Source organism: Punica granatum, chromosome 1, assembly GCF_007655135.1.
Source record: "Punica granatum isolate Tunisia-2019 chromosome 1, ASM765513v2, whole genome shotgun sequence".
Classification (NCBI taxonomy): Eukaryota; Viridiplantae; Streptophyta; class Magnoliopsida; order Myrtales; family Lythraceae; genus Punica; species Punica granatum.
Window position 1 is genome coordinate 46,394,625 of NC_045127.1, and position 17,348 is coordinate 46,411,972.

General features: G+C 39.0%; 3 protein-coding genes across 4 annotated transcripts; 2 read left to right on the forward strand and 1 right to left on the reverse strand.

Annotated features, from left to right (window-relative positions):
• The first annotated feature begins 397 nt into the window (after nt 1–397).
• Nucleotides 398–1,986, forward strand: LOC116192184 (transcription factor MYB114-like). Its single transcript, XM_031520654.1, has 3 exons — nt 398–872; nt 1,007–1,136; nt 1,497–1,986. Exons 1-3 carry the CDS (start codon nt 695–697, stop codon nt 1,828–1,830), a joined length of 642 nt encoding a protein of 213 aa, XP_031376514.1. The 5' UTR covers nt 398–694; the 3' UTR covers nt 1,831–1,986.
• A 3,366-nt stretch (nt 1,987–5,352) lies between these two features.
• Nucleotides 5,353–10,580, reverse strand: LOC116192190 (probable glycosyltransferase At5g03795). Of its 2 annotated transcripts, XM_031520658.1 has the most exons (7): nt 10,425–10,579; nt 9,426–9,505; nt 8,543–9,148; nt 8,329–8,459; nt 7,213–7,561; nt 6,109–7,052; nt 5,353–5,862 (listed from the first exon to the last, which is right to left on the reverse strand). In XM_031520658.1, the coding sequence occupies exons 3-6, from the start codon at nt 8,981–8,983 to the stop codon at nt 6,363–6,365; spliced, it is 1,611 nt and encodes a 536-aa protein (XP_031376518.1). In that variant the 5' UTR covers nt 8,984–9,148; nt 9,426–9,505; nt 10,425–10,579; the 3' UTR covers nt 5,353–5,862; nt 6,109–6,362. The 2 variants fall into 2 exon arrangements, with proteins under 2 accessions (XP_031376518.1, XP_031376519.1); XM_031520659.1 differs by lacking the exon at nt 9,426–9,505 and having other exon boundaries at nt 10,425–10,580.
• A 2,971-nt stretch (nt 10,581–13,551) lies between these two features.
• On the forward strand, nt 13,552–17,332 carry LOC116192925. The gene is made up of 10 exons (XM_031521632.1): nt 13,552–13,788; nt 15,024–15,083; nt 15,210–15,249; nt 15,544–15,722; nt 15,805–15,843; nt 15,947–16,033; nt 16,123–16,183; nt 16,498–16,622; nt 16,791–16,882; nt 16,984–17,332. The coding sequence occupies exons 1-10, from the start codon at nt 13,741–13,743 to the stop codon at nt 17,096–17,098; spliced, it is 846 nt and encodes a 281-aa protein (XP_031377492.1). The 5' UTR covers nt 13,552–13,740; the 3' UTR covers nt 17,099–17,332.
• Nucleotides 17,333–17,348: the final 16 nt, after the last annotated feature.

Below are 17,348 nucleotides of genomic sequence, written 5' to 3' on the forward strand. Positions count from 1 at the left end.
CATGACAAAAGAAAAAAACCATACGTACGCTCAACTTACACAAACCCCGTAAATCGGAGTCGCTACCGAAGAGACCACGAATCGAGTCGAAGTTTACTTGCATAACTCTCTTCCACCCCAACATTCTTTCCTCCTATACTTCACTTTCTCCACAACCCCCCCATGAAGTTGTGCTAACCGGTAGTTAGCTGATTTTCAGGGTCCCCTTACCCTACCCCCCCCCACCCAAATTTGATCAAACGGGAAGTAAGAGGAAGGGTAGATGGGTTGACTTTACTGACCCTTCAAAACACCCTCCATTTATGAAAACCACCTAACTAAAACTCACCCATCAAGATCCTCTTCGTCTCCTTCATATGAAGATGACAAAACACCCCAAAAATAATTGTTTTAAGACAAAAAAAAAAGGAGTCCGTATGCTTTAAATTGCATCTCTCTCTCTCTCTCTCTTCCCCCCATGTCTGCAAACTCTCACAAATCCTCAAGCAGACCCAGAAAGACAGACAGAGACAGAGAGCCTCGGCAGCTCGTTAAGGACTACACTAGTTACACACACTTGTCACTCTGTCTAGCTCTCATCCTAGAATTAGCAAAAGCCTTAATTGCTCCTCTGTTTCTGCTAAATTCCTAACCTCTCCGTTCCCCAAAAAAGAAGATAAGTGAGAGAGAGAGAGAGAGAGAGAGAGAGAGAGAGATGACGGCACCAACAAGGCGTAACAAGAACAGCAACAATAATGGTAATGAGCAGGGAAGCAGCAGCAGCAAGAAGGTGATGAACAGAGGGGCATGGACTGCTGAGGAAGACCGGAAGCTCTCTCAGTACATCGAAATCCACGGCCCCCGGAGGTGGAAGACTGTTGCTTCTAAATCAGGTACAATTGCATATGTATCTCATCTTCATGTACGTACAACACATTGTTGCTTTTACTTCATTCTGTACATGTACAATTAAATCTACCTATACATGATAATAATAAGAAGGACTTTTGGTTTTTTTGGGTTGCAGGGTTGAACCGATGCGGGAAGAGTTGCAGGCTGAGGTGGCTGAACTATCTGAGGCCCAATATCAAGAGAGGGAACATCTCGGACGAGGAAGAGGATTTGATTCTCAGGCTCCATAGGCTGCTGGGCAACAGGTAATAAATTACATTTCGACGAAAAGTTTTTCCATCCCGAGAGCACGATGTATGTGTTCTTTTTTCGAGAATGCAGCCCAGCATCCTAAAAGGTTTACCGGACAAGTCACGACGCAACCCCAACGGGTTCGACTTAGTAGTTAATGTGCACTCAAGTTTACACCGAGACCCGGGTTCGAATCCCCTTGGGACTAATTATCCGCTCCGTGCACCGCCGGGCTTCACGAAGCTTCGGAAAGACAAGTGACAACACGTATTCCTAAGATCTCAGCATTGCACGAAACTCGCTTGTCTTGCTAAAGGATTTATCTCGATAACGAAGTATTAACATTTTTGTTCGTGTTGTTTAATTATTACCAGGTGGTCCTTGATCGCTGGGAGGCTTCCAGGCAGGACTGATAACGAGATTAAGAACTACTGGAATTCTCATTTGAGCAAAAAAATAAATCAAAAGGAGAAATCCAGAGAAGTTCCAGCACCTCAGGAGGCCACAACACCGCCGCTTAAAACTCCCGAAAACTCTCAGGCCGAGGAGGAGGAGGGCGGCAATAAATTGGGGACCGGAAACTTGGATCCTAGCTTTGACGTGAACGAGTTCTTCGACTTCACTACCGAGGGATCTTACGGTCTCGAGTGGGTCAATAAGTTCCTCGAACTCGACGAGGACATGTTGACCGCTGATAAGCGATTTTAATGTCTAGCTAGCGGTCTCTCTTTTTGTTAATCGGTTAGATAAAAAAAAAACGAACTAATTAAATGGAGGCAATCATGTGATTAATCTACTATAAGTAACTACTGACCAATGGGCTTTAACCCCCATTTTCAACCCAAAAAAAAAAAATTACTGACCCGAAGCTGGTGAAATTTTTTTTCTCTCCAATCATGAAATTAAATATTTGTCAATCGATCAGATCACGAGGACCTGGATCTCTAGCACTCAAGTGGGACCGAAATATTTGCATGTTGGTTCAAAAGGGGTAAAAATCTATTACGGTCACAAAAAATTTGCTTCCACCGAAATTAGAATGAAAGGAGTGAGTAAGTTGATTCAAGTGATTTGATACTAACTATTTTCATTGATTAAATTCTTAGATTCGAATATCGTAAAATGAATAAAATTTATACCGGGAGAGATTCACCCCTTTAAAAGCTGACTTGAATCGATTTTGAATTAGTCGTGATCCATTAAGTTTCCTAGACTTCTACGCAATTTTTTAACAACACATACAAAAGTTGTCTCCGGATGAAACTGGTTTTTCATGTTAACGTTGCTAGCTCTAGGGGCCGTTTGGATTCAGAGTTAAAGTTACTTTGATTTTAATTTTGATTGTGGAAAAGGACAAATGAGATGTAGTTATAAATTTGATTTGTGAAACGTGTGTTTTTGTTGTGTAGTGTGTTGAATTAAAGTTAAAGTTAAAGTTAAAATTAAATTTTTTGAAAATAAACGGGGAAGCATCCGTCGTCATATCTCACATGACACAGTCGACTGAATGAGTGCTAATACGTCCACCGCAGTCGTACTTGGCTGCATGATCCCTCATGGCTCTTGCATGCATCCCTGCTAGCTTAAATTCGATGGGTATGACTATACATTATTTGATCAAAGGAGATAAAAGTGGTTTCAGGTTTGACTTTCACCCATGCATCAAATATTTTCCTCTTCTATCATGATTAAAGGAGTAATTCCAAGAACTTTTATTCGTCTGGGTAAGTGTTGAAATGCTATATACATTATTAATGCTAATATTAATATCAGTGGACGAGCAAAATGCTCAATCATACTAACTCAAAGAACACGACCGATTCAAAAAGTTGGTGGCTTTTTTAGAAGCGATAAGGCCACTTGCTTTAATAAGGCCATGACCGAGGAAACAAAAAAGGAAGCAAAAGCAGAATCAAGAATCAATTATTTGATACAGTTGCTTTTCCATCCTAAAATTGGCTTAATTATTACATTGGCGGACTCAATTTGAATCCTTTCAAAAGAAAAACCATAGAGGAACATATATCAAAATCTAACTAACTCCAAATTCAAGTAAAACTTGTAAATATCGAGAAAGCCTTGATTAGAAAAATGAATCAACTGAGAGATCGTGAAGTTAATTACAATTCAAAATGACACTGAACGTTTACAATATGTCAAAATCTTAACTCATTTACCAACGTGAGTTGCTTCAAGCGGTTTGGTATTTATTCCACTTAACTAAGATATCGGATTCGAATACTTGTGAATGCAGAAAATCTAAGCTGGGAGAGCTTTACCCTTTAATCAGCCGATCCGACTCGACTAGATTAGTCAGGGTCCAATCGGACTTCCGAATATCATGGTTCACACCAAAAAATCTTCACTCATTTTTTGGTTGAATGTTACTAACTCATTTTCAAATATCTTGATCGATCATATAAAGATACATGCAATTTATATAATACTGATATGGTAACGACAATACAACGGTTCCACAATTTCTATAATAATCACGTTAAAAGTATCAATATAGGAATAAATTACTCATCTCAACGAGCTCCCGGAAAATCAAAACTTGAAGATAGATCAATTTCTAATTCTCTATGATTTTTCCTTTCAAACTCTCTCCCTCGGCTTCCAAGCTCTCTGTCGAAAGCGGAGAACAGTAAAATGGATGAAATAAATAACAAACAAGTTTTTTTCTTTTTTTCTTAAAACAAAGTTTAAAGTTAAAGGCGGTGGAAATGAAAAAAATTATAGTGATCAGTATAAATTTTCGGTTATAAAGGATACCCATGGCTTAGTAAATGAAAGATAAATCTTAAATATCTAATAAAGAAGCAGTGGTAGTTCCACATAAATATCGAACTTGTAACCTCTAGATTAACAGGTAAGAGCGTATGCCACTGCACTACATCTTTTTTGATATCGACGCAAATTGAAGGGGAAGATTATGCATTAAAAACCAACTTGACATATAAAAGTAAGCTTGAAACTTATTTACTTATTATAAAAAAAAATAATTATTTTATTAATCCATAAACAAATCTATTGTGAAAATGCGAAGAAAATTTGAAAATATACGTGTATGAGCAAGTGAAAAAATCGGGGATCATGACCATTTATGCACTCAGTGGGTCTACAGGCTAACGAGCAGCGATGTCTATGGAGGAATCGTGCAACCTTGGCGACTAATTAATTCGGGGATTGCCCCAGCATCTTGTTAACTATATTGTACATGGCTCGAGAGTTTGCTCAATCTCTTTTCTTAGTCTAACTGGATCACGACTCGCAGATACTATATATGACGAGAAGCCAAAGATGGATGGATTAAATCCATCGTGAGGGAAACACCATTGCAGATTGGCTCACGATGAAAGGCCGAACTCCGATCTGTCTGGGCATCCGTATTTTCTTCATCAAACTCCTCTGATCAGCGATTTGATTCGATTCACTACTTTTAGGAGAGCTATGTTATGGACCCCACTTCTTTGTCAAGACCCCTTTTTAGCGTGAAACAGGTGGAAAGAATTACTTTTCAGGTACGAATTAAAATTGATAATTACAAATATCTGATTAATATATATATGCATGTATGTTTTTTAATATATATTATGATATTTAGAAGTCGAATGAGCTCCAATTAATCCCATTCAATTCAAAAGTATTGATTGAGTAGTTAGCAGCTCACCCCGTAAGGAGGATAACACAAATTCGAATCCCGAGAAGCGCACTTATTGGGAAGAAAAATAACCTTTAATACTCGATCTCCCTATTGGGATCTGAATACCATGGTACACACCTAAAAAAATTAGATTATCTTGCTAAAAGGATGAAACTATATCAATTTACAATATTCGAATTCAATACTTTATTTAAAAATAATATGCAGTAAATCGTTTAAACCAATTCGCATAAGTTGATCGGTAAATATTAAAACTTTTAAAAAGACAACCCGCACGAGATTTGTATGGTGTCCGTCCATCAAGTGAGGACCACTTCAGCATTAATCATTTGTTTTGTCCCGCTGCATTGTTATTAATCATTCTTATTCCCATCGCATGCATGCGTCATCGAGTCGAACCAACAAAATGGACTGGCTTTTCGCTAATAATTCCGATTAAATCAAATGCCACTGGCAACGTTAGTCTTGTTTCGGAGAGGTCTCTCCCGACTACCGGTCTATCGTGAAGACCATAACGTCTTCATGCTTAGAGCAACGAATTGGAACAATGGAACAGGTGTGGATACCACAAGAAAATAATATATGCCTATGGAGCATTAAAAAAATAAATAATAATGCACAGAACAGACGACATTGTTGTTCGTTCGCTGGGAATGGGAAAGAACAAGGAGAAGGTAAGGTGGAGGCCTAGTGAAGGAAAGTGGGGCCAATGATGTGGGGAATGGGAAAGAAGAAGAAGAAGAAGAAGAAGGTAAGGTGCAGGCCAAGTGAAAGGAAAGTAGGGCCAATGATGTGAAAATCATATGCATAACAGCGACACATACCACAGCACAGATGATTAAAATTCAGCAGCCGGTAATTCTTGTCTTATGAGTGATCTCACTATGACCCGAAACAGAATATCAACTTTTTGCTGTACGAGGAGATTCACGCAGGAATATAAAGAACAGTTTTTCGCAAAGACTTCTCGGTTTCGGGATTGAATACCTCCGCGTATCAACCTTTCCATTCCCTTTTGGACGACTGGAGTTACGGCGGGGAAAAGCTCAGCTCCTTTTTGATATTTTCTTCTCCTGCAGGATGTGAACGGGAAAGCCTTAGTTAATGGAAGGTGCGGGAGCTTGATATACTGCGATGATGAAACACCCTTCATGGAAATAGTGAAAATGGAGAACACCAGAATATAGCAACTCATTGGACATAATGAAGAAAGTCTGTAATACGTGATATAATTTAATTATATGTCCAGGCAGGTGAAATACGCAAATGCAGCAAGAACTTGACCAGTAGATAACCATGGAGGCCCTTTTACGCCATACCTGGTTCGGGAATCCCTGTCTTGGAGCCCTCCCTTCCTCCGATGCGTGAAATCTTGGTGCTCGATTCAAAGCTTCACGTGACGTCGAATTAATGCAATAAATGCTGATTGTCCATCCCTCAAACCTTGGCAATGTGGCCCCATTGATTTGACAAATTTACCATATGACTGCTACTCTTGAGATCCTTTGTCCCCTCCCAGTCATCCGAGCTGTCCGTCTTGAATCTTCATTGATTCCACTTGGGGGAGCAAGAATCACTGTGCAGGTGGGACTTCGATCTGATTCAACCGGTTAAACCAAATAGAATGCAGGATCATGTGGAACAAATCGTATCTGACAGGTCTCGGGTTCCAGAGGAAGTGCTTCTGCACCATCTTGACATTAGTTTGCATCTTAAGGTACCTCCTCAATGGAATGGCAGATAAAATGTCCTTTAGATTTGGAATATCCTTTTCTGCCAAAATAACTGAGAAAGAACTCCAATCGAAGACCTCACTCAATGGAGGAACGAAATTATCTGCAATAATAACTGGAACACACTCATAATATATGGCCTCGACTATTCTCGGGCTGTTAACTTCATAACCCATGGGGCATAGGCAGTATTTACTAGATTTCATGTGCTGGACATAAGACATCTTTCGGGAGACCCTGTTTGGTAGAGGACCGTATACTCTCATATCGTCGTCCTTGTCCTGCCAGTACCGGAGAAGTGTCGGGCGGACCCTACCATGCATGTTTCCAGCGAAGAACGAAAGGATCGGGCGCTGTGACACCCTTAAACCGCCTATGTACCTCAGAGGTTTCCTTGGGTTCCTTATGGTAGTCTCAGGGAGAGAAACATCCTTTCCAGCTTTGAAAATTCCTTCCGATAGATCAGCATTGCATAAAGCTTTTATCGTGTTTCGGGCCAGCTCCTCGTGTGCAGTCGTCGTGTAAGGGCCCTGCCGAAGAATAAGGTAATGAGAAAAGGAGCAGTCATAATCTGAGATGGTCTTGCCTAACTCAGAACATAGGGATTGTTAAGAATATAGTACGACTGAACTTTCACCAACACACGGAATGACATAGTTGCATTTCAAGAATGATCTTAACATTACATACCCAGTCATGGCAAGCAACGAGGAAGTGGTCTGACCCATGTGTCCTGTTCCAGAAAGGATACTTGGCTGCAAGATAGTTCACGTGATCTCTCAAATAGATAGATAACGGTCTCAGGTTATGCGAGCCAGGTAAGTATATGGCCAGCTCCAACTGGCGTGCACTATAAGGCAGATAAAATAGGTGAGCTTTCTCCGGGTCCTTGGTCGGAAACCACCGATTCTCCTCCATTAGTTTCATGAACCATCCTTCGGATGCATAAATTCCCATGAGGTGGGGCACATGGAAAATGGGCCTTTTACCATCTTTGTAAATGTAAACTTTGAGTATCATTTCCATCAATTCATAGCTCCTGAAATCGAGTTCAAGACTTCAACAAATACTCCCAATTTGAAGGACCAAGGCGGGGGGGGGGGGGGGGGGGGGGGGGGGCGGCGCCGCTGGGAAGTAAAAGAAAAACGAGCGTAGTAAAGGAGAGGCTGAACTACACTTAAACCGCTGTTCAGGCATCAAGTAATCCTCAAAAATCTTTCCACATATAAATGAATACTATAGCATAATAACACATGCAGATGAAGAGTATAACTTTCGTGTTTCAATGATAAAGAAACAGATCAAAGTGTTTCTGATGATCCTAATATGATCCTTACTTTTCAATTTTAAACAGATCAGAAGCTCTCTGCTATTATCAGGGTCATCCAAATGGTCATGTTCTGTAGTCAAGGACAATTTATACATCGAAGAAAAATAGTTCCAGATCAGCTTCTCCAAACCATCACAATAAGTTATCAGATGCAAGCTCAGTAACTCATAAAAGTTCCGAAGTGAGGTTCCAGGGATCACTCAAATGGTTCGATAGAAAGCAAAATTCGAAATCTGTATTTGATTTACAGAGGTAAAGTCCCCTTTGATGTCCCTCACATAACGATTTAGCTATGCAATTCCACAGCTACAGTTGAATAGTTATAGAGCCTTTACCAGTTTTAGGTAAGTGAAAACTCCAGAATATGACTAAAAACGAGCATGAAACAGTTTCAGCTAAAATGTATTATTTAATAAATAGAAGAAAATCTGTTTCATCGAGTAAAATCATTCCATGTACATATACTTAAGGCATACCTTTTGAATACGGAGACATTCTTGAATAGTGGAGCATAGATATCAGGATCATCGATAACTGTTGAAGCATTTGCAATCTCCTTTTTAGCATACACAAGTTGCTCATTCGGTGGCAGAGACCAGATATATCTCTAACACAAGAATATAAAAAGGTTAGAAGATAAACTAGGCTGGCTTCACTTTTGCAAATTGAACATACTCCAACGAGTTTTACCTGCAAAGAAGCAGGCACGATTCTACGAGGAGGGGGAGGAGGAGGAGATAAAATCTTTTGCGCCATCCTGCCATGCTTCCTTTTCCGCTTCTTTTTTCGTCTTTTCTCCTCCACTAACGCAGATTGATTTGTCTGAATTGAAGAGTTCACAGAAGCAACAGGGGCAGCCGGAACATTCTGTGTTTGCTCAAACCTTGCCACAGTCTGTTCCACTCTCAAATGTATATTGCTAGTCAAGGAATTATCTGATGAAGCAACTATAGGTGGATAGAGGAACCAAATGTTCAGAGGATGGGGAAATATAAGGGTCGGAAGCACCATGCCACATATAGTCACGACGGCCACGATGATAAAGAATTTTCTCTTATTAAGTCTTTTGCCCATGCAAAGGCGAAAGATATCCCTCGTTAGGACGAGAACTATAATAAATGGCCTCCTCATCTCATCACAAAGAAGAAAACAATTCTGCTACTCAATTTATATCACCATAAGTCTGAGCGGATCCCGTTGGTTGAGCTAGCCAATTGCCACCTACGTGCAAGCATGATCGAGGAATACTGCTTGAATGGGCAAGATTGGATTTCATCACACCAGGAGCTGCTGAAACTGTAGCTCCGACCATGAAAAGTTGATAAAGGGACAATGGAACACAATATCAGAGTAAGTTACGAGCACTGAATATGAAAAGAAAAAATTGTGAGGAATGGGGTGTAAAAATGATCATAGAGTCAATATATCCGAGCAAAATTAAAACTAGCCAACCCAAACAGAAATTTTGTGCATACAGTACTCATCCAGTGTATGTACAATAGACTCCGACAGCGTAAAAGTTCCCACAGAATGAAATGAGATATTAAGGGACTAGCATGCGCATAAAGGCTACCTCAGAATGTTAAAGCACGAAGGTCCCACTGAATATTCTCTCTACAAGAAGCGTGTAACAAGAAGAGAATGGGCCCCCAACTGCACGGGGAAGAACAGAAAAATCAATGCATCTTACAAATCACATAATGGGCAAGACGGCCAGTCCAATAAAATAATCCGAGCTCATTTAGTCATACGAGTGTTGCTACCACGAGGAGCATCCTTAAAGAGCAGCTTTTAAGGATACTACAAAAGATAATAAGCTTATTACTATTTAATAAGGGACTCAATTCTTTAATAAGTTGCCTTTATTAGAATTCGTTTTTCCATTCAAAAGCAAGCTCCTATTCTCTAATAAGTATCTTGATATATCCAAAGCAATCCAATAACACGTTATTTACTGTTTAGCAAGTATCTCTTTAGCTTCAAAATCTCATATAAGAAGAACCTCAGTTTTCGATATGTCTCTCACCAACAATCAACCAACAAAAACCCGACTCGCTGTGAGGCAGCGCTTTCCCACCAGTCTCGGTAAAATCATTCCCTTTTAAGCAGAATCCTTATTGAAGCCAAACCCCAGTCATGCAATTCATTCTACTGTCCAATCAAGACAAGCAGGGAGCTCTCTCTCATACAGATATAGGAGATAAGCTTTGAAAGCAAAATCGTATATATGCTTCCAATATGTTCAACTATCGAAGTCCTAAGGTTGAATGCACTTGGAAGGACAAAACATGTAAGGCTAATATCATTTCGGGGGCTTCGGGACAGTCCCGCGGTTCTAAAATAGGAACGGTAATTCCAGCCAGCAAACAAATCACATTGCATCACCATACATAACAGTGATCCGGTCTCTATTGCAATTTCGTTGCAGTGCACAAACAAACACCAAAGAACAGCGGCAAAAGGAAGAACTGGAGATAAACAGAGCATCGTCTTGCTAACAACACCGGATCAGCAAGAGAATGTGATGGTGTTGGCATCATCATCGTACGAGAGTGGATAAGGTCGTGCATACCTCTGGAGCAGCTGAGCAGAGACGCGGGATCCGCAGAGAATTTGGATTTGGATTGGTTGATCGCAGAGAAAGGAAGCCTCCGACTCCGAGGCAGGGACAGGGAGACGCGTGGGAGGAAGAAAAGGGAGAATGGAATGGAATTGGGAGGGAAACAGAGGAGCGCTGACGGAAACCTGCCTTAAACAGACAAACAGACAGAGGGACACAGACAACGAGATTGACTTTTTTCGTATAATATAATTAAATTAATAATAATTACGATTTAACAAAGAAAATTATTTAATAATTACTATGATTACTGCCGAGTGAGGAGGAGTGAAGCTCCCTCTCTCTCCATCTATAGTAGGGGAATAGGGGATGGACTGGATCCGGTCCAGCATCCCTCCCCACGTGGCGTCTCTCCCTCATGTCGACGTTTATCGATCCATTTTATTTTCAGTAATCCTTTCTCGTCTAGTGGCGCATTAGTGGCAAAAACTTTGGTTCGATGGCGTGTAGAATAAAGGGAGACGGAAGGCTATGATGTGAGCATGCCAGCAGTCTTGGGTCTTGGCATTCCATCGAGGGATTCGACTTATATAAAGTTTGAACCGAAAAGTCTTTTCAAGGTTCCACATTGTTATGAGTTTGAGCCATTAGCCATGACACTAGTAGGGACGAATTCAGGATTTGGACTTAGAGAGGGCGAATAGTAAGATAATTTTTTCGAGTTAGGGGACCGAATATAAGAAATTTCACCAAAATTGAAAGAATTATATATAATTTTTCTTAAAGTGTGAAAATTCAATGAGGATAACTATCACCTTCAATCCCTTCAGTCCATCCCTAGACATTATATATGGTAGTCTAGCACTACACGACATGCGGGCCTAATTTATACTTTTTATGCGTTATCAGACATGCGGATGTACTTACAATATAAGAAAATTCTAAATTTTTTTGCAGCGCAATTGCGCTGTCAAAAAAATCTTTGTTGAAAATTTTGACTAATAAATAATAAATTAAATAATATATACATAAATCAAAATTACAAAACAAGTTTAGGTCGAGAGGCAAGGCGCATGAGATTTTTAATGCGATCGGTGAGATTTGAACTTTGTCCTCCCTCAAGGAAAATATATCGTCTTGTCATTCCAACTAAACATTCTTAATAATTAGAGTAAGATACTCTCCTCCCTTAAAGTTTTGCCTAATGACACTCCAACACAATCTTGATCAGAATAGACATTCCACCTCATTCTTAATAGTAAAATTAATAATACACCCCATTGCTCATGTTGACCTAATTGAAAATAATTCTTTTAGTCCTTAATCTTTAGCTTATTTTTAAATTTTGTCCTAATTCATATTATTTTTCAATATTGTTTCAAGGTGACACAACTAATTCACGTTTAGATCATATTACTTAGATCATCAATAAATCTGTTGACATGCAAATTTTTTTGTGGATGAAAAAGTTTGAAAATAAGAAAATACATAAGAAAGAGAAAAATATTACTTGTAACTATTCTGTTCGAGATCATTGATGATCATTAAGGTCTTCGATTACCTATGGTGGAGTATTTGCCATTGGCGAGGCTCTATTTGTAACATTCATATCTTAAATTACGACGTCTAAAATCTCAGCATTTCGCGGATGTTATAAACCATAAAAATAGTCGTCCGTAACTTCGTGAGAATGTTGTTGCCATTTACAGTGAAGCACGAGTATTTGGTATGGCATGACCTCTTTAGTGTCAAATGCAATGATTCTAGATATCGATGTCGAGGAATGGATATTTGGTTATCGGACACCCTTACTTTATTTTTCTAATGAATGGACACCATTATTTTAGACCATTGAGAGCTATAATGATTGTTGACGAGTTGTTCTTTTCTCTTTTTCATTTCAAAATACTTTTTATTTTAAAAAATATAACAAAAAATAATAACTTTATCGAAAATTCAAATAGTATAACCAAAGTGAATAAGTCATGTGATGTTGATGATCATAATAATTCAAAAGAGCAAAAATATAATAAAAGTGAAATGAAAATAATGTTTGAGCGTCAAAAGAAGTTTATCTTAAGTCAACAAGATCAATGCGGTGGAGTGTCTATTTTGATTAAGAATAAAGTGTCACAAAACTTCAAGGGAGATGAGTGTATTTTACTTTAATAATTATTATGTGAAATATATATACTATGTCTTTTATATTTGTCAACATTTTCATTTTACTAATAATATTTAATTTATTCATATTTTCAACTTTTTTTTGGTGAATTCAACTTTTATTTCTTAACAAAAGAGTTTCTACAAATATATACGAAATTTCTGCCAAAAAATAACTTTTATTATTAAAATTTAATAAATAGAAATTCTCTCAAAAAGTAATATTGTTTTCTAATCGCCTAAAACATCACTCAAAAATCATCGAAGTTCTTGTAATGTTGGGATCGGATAACGATTCGATAAATTTTCGTTCTCTGCTGTCTTCGGGGAACTTTGGATGAATGACCTTGGAAAAGTTTAAATCCGGGGAGTCAAAATTGTCAGAAACACGTCGGGACTGACAGCATGCTCCAGTGATATTATGACACGTCAGATTTCCTGCCACGTGTACTCCATTGAGTGAGCCCGAGTCCATTTACCAGCGCAAGAACATCACGGAGCCGACAATGAGAAAACGAGAAAGACTAAAATGCCATCAAACTAAATATGTGGGATCAGGAAAAGTATTAATTTCAGTAGGTCCCTGAAACTTTCGTATTTATCTCATTTTTGGTATTATAATTGAGTTGAGTTTTGATTTTAATAATTTTGTAATAATTGTGTTGTTAAATTATGAGAAAAAATGTGAAAATATAATGAATAGTTGAGAGAAAGTAATGATTAAGTAATAACTGTGTTATTGGATTGCGAAAAAAGTACTGAATAGTTGAGAGAATTTAATATTAAAAATTGAAAAAGAAAGGAAGATGTAATAATTGTGTTTGTTTTAAAGCCAAACAGGGGATTTGCAGATTATATTTCGTGCATTATAGCTCAATGTAAAAACTATGGTGGATCAATTAAGAAAAGACTAAAATGACGGGGCAGATCCGTAAAATAACACAAAAGCCTAAACATGCAAGGGGCGTTTCGTAAATGGGCGAGCCTTCCATTGCCGATCGTACAAGGCCAAAGTGGGAGGAGCTCTGTAGAGAACGTCGATTTCTGCTGCGTCTTCTGCCTCGATTTGATTCTGGCAATGGAGCTTTCGAGCTCGGATCTCTGACGAACCCTTCAGATTTGACTTCGCGATCCGCTTCTGGCCTGAAATCTTCCTTCTCCAGCCATGGCTGCTCCGTTCTTCTCCACCCCCTTCCAGCCTTACGTATATCAGGTTTGAACCCCATTGAGCTGAGATCGCTTCTAGTTTTTGACCCCGAGATTTAAGAGGTTTTGGATTGTCATTGTGTTATCCTCGGCGGGAATGTCCCGCCTTTTGGAGTAGAATTCTGGCATTTGGGTTTGATCGGTTCTCGTCATCGCGTTGAATTCGGTGGAGTTGTTGTCTCTTCTGATGACTTCATGATTTGGGACCTTTATTCACCGTGGATGAATTAGCCTTTGATGCCAATGGATGATCTCAATGATTCCCCTTTTTGATGACTCTAAACCCTTAAAAGCAAAAGTTCTTCGGCATGTGTGGCGCTTGTTGCTTCTTAAGCCCCAAAAATTTATGCTTTTGTGACTGCGAAGGTGATTGAATTTGATCTCTCCTACGAAGAAAACTGATTAATGGTGGTATGAATGTGGAGTAGGAGATTATCTTCAGTGAGGAGGGAATTCTGATTTCTGTGAAAAACGAGTTGTGGTTTTGCTTGGGCGTTAGCATCTGAACAGTTTTGTTTGCATGGGATGTCTTTCACACCTTGAAGTGATCTTGTTAAATTGCTGGAACAAGTTATTCGGCGGCCGTCTAGTTGGATCCATTTATGTTACGACTGCTTCGACATGTTTTTGCAGCATGTCTTGGTAGGGCATTTTTATAGGCAGAAATTATGGCACAGCATGGCTACTTACCGCACACCACTTCATTCAACTGCTAGTTGCTGGGGTTCATCACTAGAATGGCTAGATCAATTTTGCCTTTCAGAGAAATGTTCAGTCAAAACCCCATCTTGATGAGACAAAATGCGATCACTTCATGAATCCTCATAGAATATTTGGTAAAACGTCCTGGATTACAATATTAATTGCCCAAAACCTCCCACTTGCTATGTAAAGTTCTAACATATTAAGTCAACTTTGATGAGTCTCAATTTATCAGAATCAGTTATTGGAACACATCCGTAATTTCGAGTGTAAGCCTGATTCTGCCACATTATGTCTGCCTCATCAAATTGGCAATTCCTTGTTTTTGTGAATAATGTGGAAAAGTTGGTCCCATATCAAAATACCTAAGGTAATCAGTGATGAAATTTACAATTTTCTTTTTTTTAATAAACTGGAATAGTCAGTTTGGAAGAAGTCCTGCTCTCGCATTTGATCTCACCGATGCATCTATTGATCCGATCAATCTATTAGTCGATTTTTTCTATTGAAATTTATTCTTGTGAGCATTTATCTGTGCAGAGTCCCCAAGATGTGGTCACCCCATTTCAAATTTTGGGTGGTGAAGCGCAGTTGGTTCAGGTATCTGAAGCACTGGTCAACAAGGCAGATTAAACTCTATATCCCGTGTCGGCTATACAAGCTTTTCTCCATTGTTGGCTTACTTTCTTTTACTTTCTTCTGATAATATTGGTTTTGCCCCATCAGGTTATGTTAAAGCCACAAGAAAAGATAATAGCGAGACCAGGTTAGTTGAAAACATCATATTCTCCGAATCACACAAAATTGATGTAAGATCATTGAGAATTTCTTCTTGGCAGTGGGCAAATGCAAGGTCATTTAGGCATTACCTTTCATGCCTCATGCTGGTCTATGTAATTGTGTGTAGTTATTAATTGCTAATTGTGGACGGACCTGGAGATTTTTCCATATGCAACAAAACTAGTTAAGACTAATATTTTATGTGAAGGGCACAAACTGTGGCCCTTCGAAGCAGCTCTTGTCTGTATCATTTTTTGACTGACCCTAAAAATCATTGTAGGTTCTATGTGCTTTATGTCTGGATCCATTGAAATGGAAAATGTCTATCTTCCCGAACATGAAGTTGGCATGTGGCAGTGGCTGTTCGGCAAGAACATTACAAGCATAGTTCTTCGGAACACGGGTACAACAGATGGATTTGTTGGAATAGCTGCACCTTCTCTTGCAAGAATTCTCCCGGTTTGTGTTTCTTTTTTTATCAAATAAGTCATGATCCATGCTGTACTTTATTGACTTTTTCCTCTTCTTGCGTGATGGTTAGATTGATCTGGCAGTTTTCGGGGGAGAGATGTTGTGCCAGGTAGAGAGCTGACTCTGTAACTTTTTCTTTCACATCTCCAATTCTCTTGGTATCTCAATTTTCGTGTTATGGACCATTAAGTGATTATATCTTCTTTTTGTAGCCAGATGCATTCTTATGCTCCATTAACGATGTAAAGGTTAGTAATACAGTTGACCAGAGAGCCCGTCATGTGGTCACTGGTGCAGAGGTGAGGATTTTTCCTTACTCTTTGCTCTCCCATGCGGTTCTATCAAATCTAGTCAGACTCATTGAATGAGATTTTTTATTCTGTTTTAGGGATTTCTGAGACAGAAGTTATCTGGACAGGGACTTGCCTTCATAGTTGCTGGTGGATCTGGTATGTCCCTTCAGACAAATAAATTTAGCTGCTTTAGGACATTAAGTTGTTCACAATATGTCTGAGATGTATTGAGAATCACTTTTGGAGTAAAACTTCGCATGGGTCCTCGGGCTTGTTTTGTGTCTATGATGCCTAGTAAAATTAGCTACTATCAGATCAATTATTTCTAATAATTTAGCGTTTAAAATTCCTGGTGGTGTGGCTTAATAAGAAGTATTTCTATACTATGCCCTTTGCTCAACAAGTTTTATGCCGTTTCCCTGCAATAAATTTCAAACTAGAGGTTAAACTGCTCCTCTCTCTTTGATCAGTTGTGCAGAAAAATCTTGAGGTAGGCGAAGTATTAGCTGTCGACGTTACCTGCATTGCAGCTGTGACGGCCACGGTTAATGTGCAAATTAAATACAATGGTCCCATCAGAAGGGCAGTCTTCGGGGTATGTTATAATGAATGTATTTCTCTGCTGATACTTAACTGTTTGATTAAATTTCTTTTTCTTCATTCTCTTATGTTGACAATTGCTGCATTCACTTGTTAAGTTGATGATTAACGTCAGGAGTTTGTTTCACTCATCATGATCTCTAAACTGTGGTTGAATTTGCAGGGTGAGAATCTCGTCACAGCTGTTCTGACTGGTCCTGGAATCGTTTTCATTCAGAGCTTGCCGTTCCACCGGCTGTCTCAGCGGATTGCTCGGTAAATTCCTCAACTATGCATGAGATCACATGAAATTCGTGATCCTGATTTGCTCTTGTTCCCATTTGCTTATGGCCTATGGTTCTGGTTCGTTTTTACAGGGCTGTTGCGTCCCCAAACATGAGAGAGAACCCCAAGTTTTTCATCCAGATAGCGCTTTTCTTCTTTCTTGCGTATGTTGTGATTGTATCTTCATTAATATTGACAGATGTATGATTCCGACTTTCTTCGTTTCCTGGGGATATTCCTTTTAGTCTAGACATCTGTTTAGGTTGGTGCAGTGTTCGACCCAACATCACATAGTGAATCTATATAGAAACAGGAAGGCCATTCTTCTCGCAATTCCTGAGGATTCTTGTTTCCTTTCAGTATTTTGGTTTACATTATGTGAATATGAGGGCGAATGATCTCATGTTGTCAAATAAGAGGGCAAATGGAATATTTTACAAACTATAATGTCGATAAG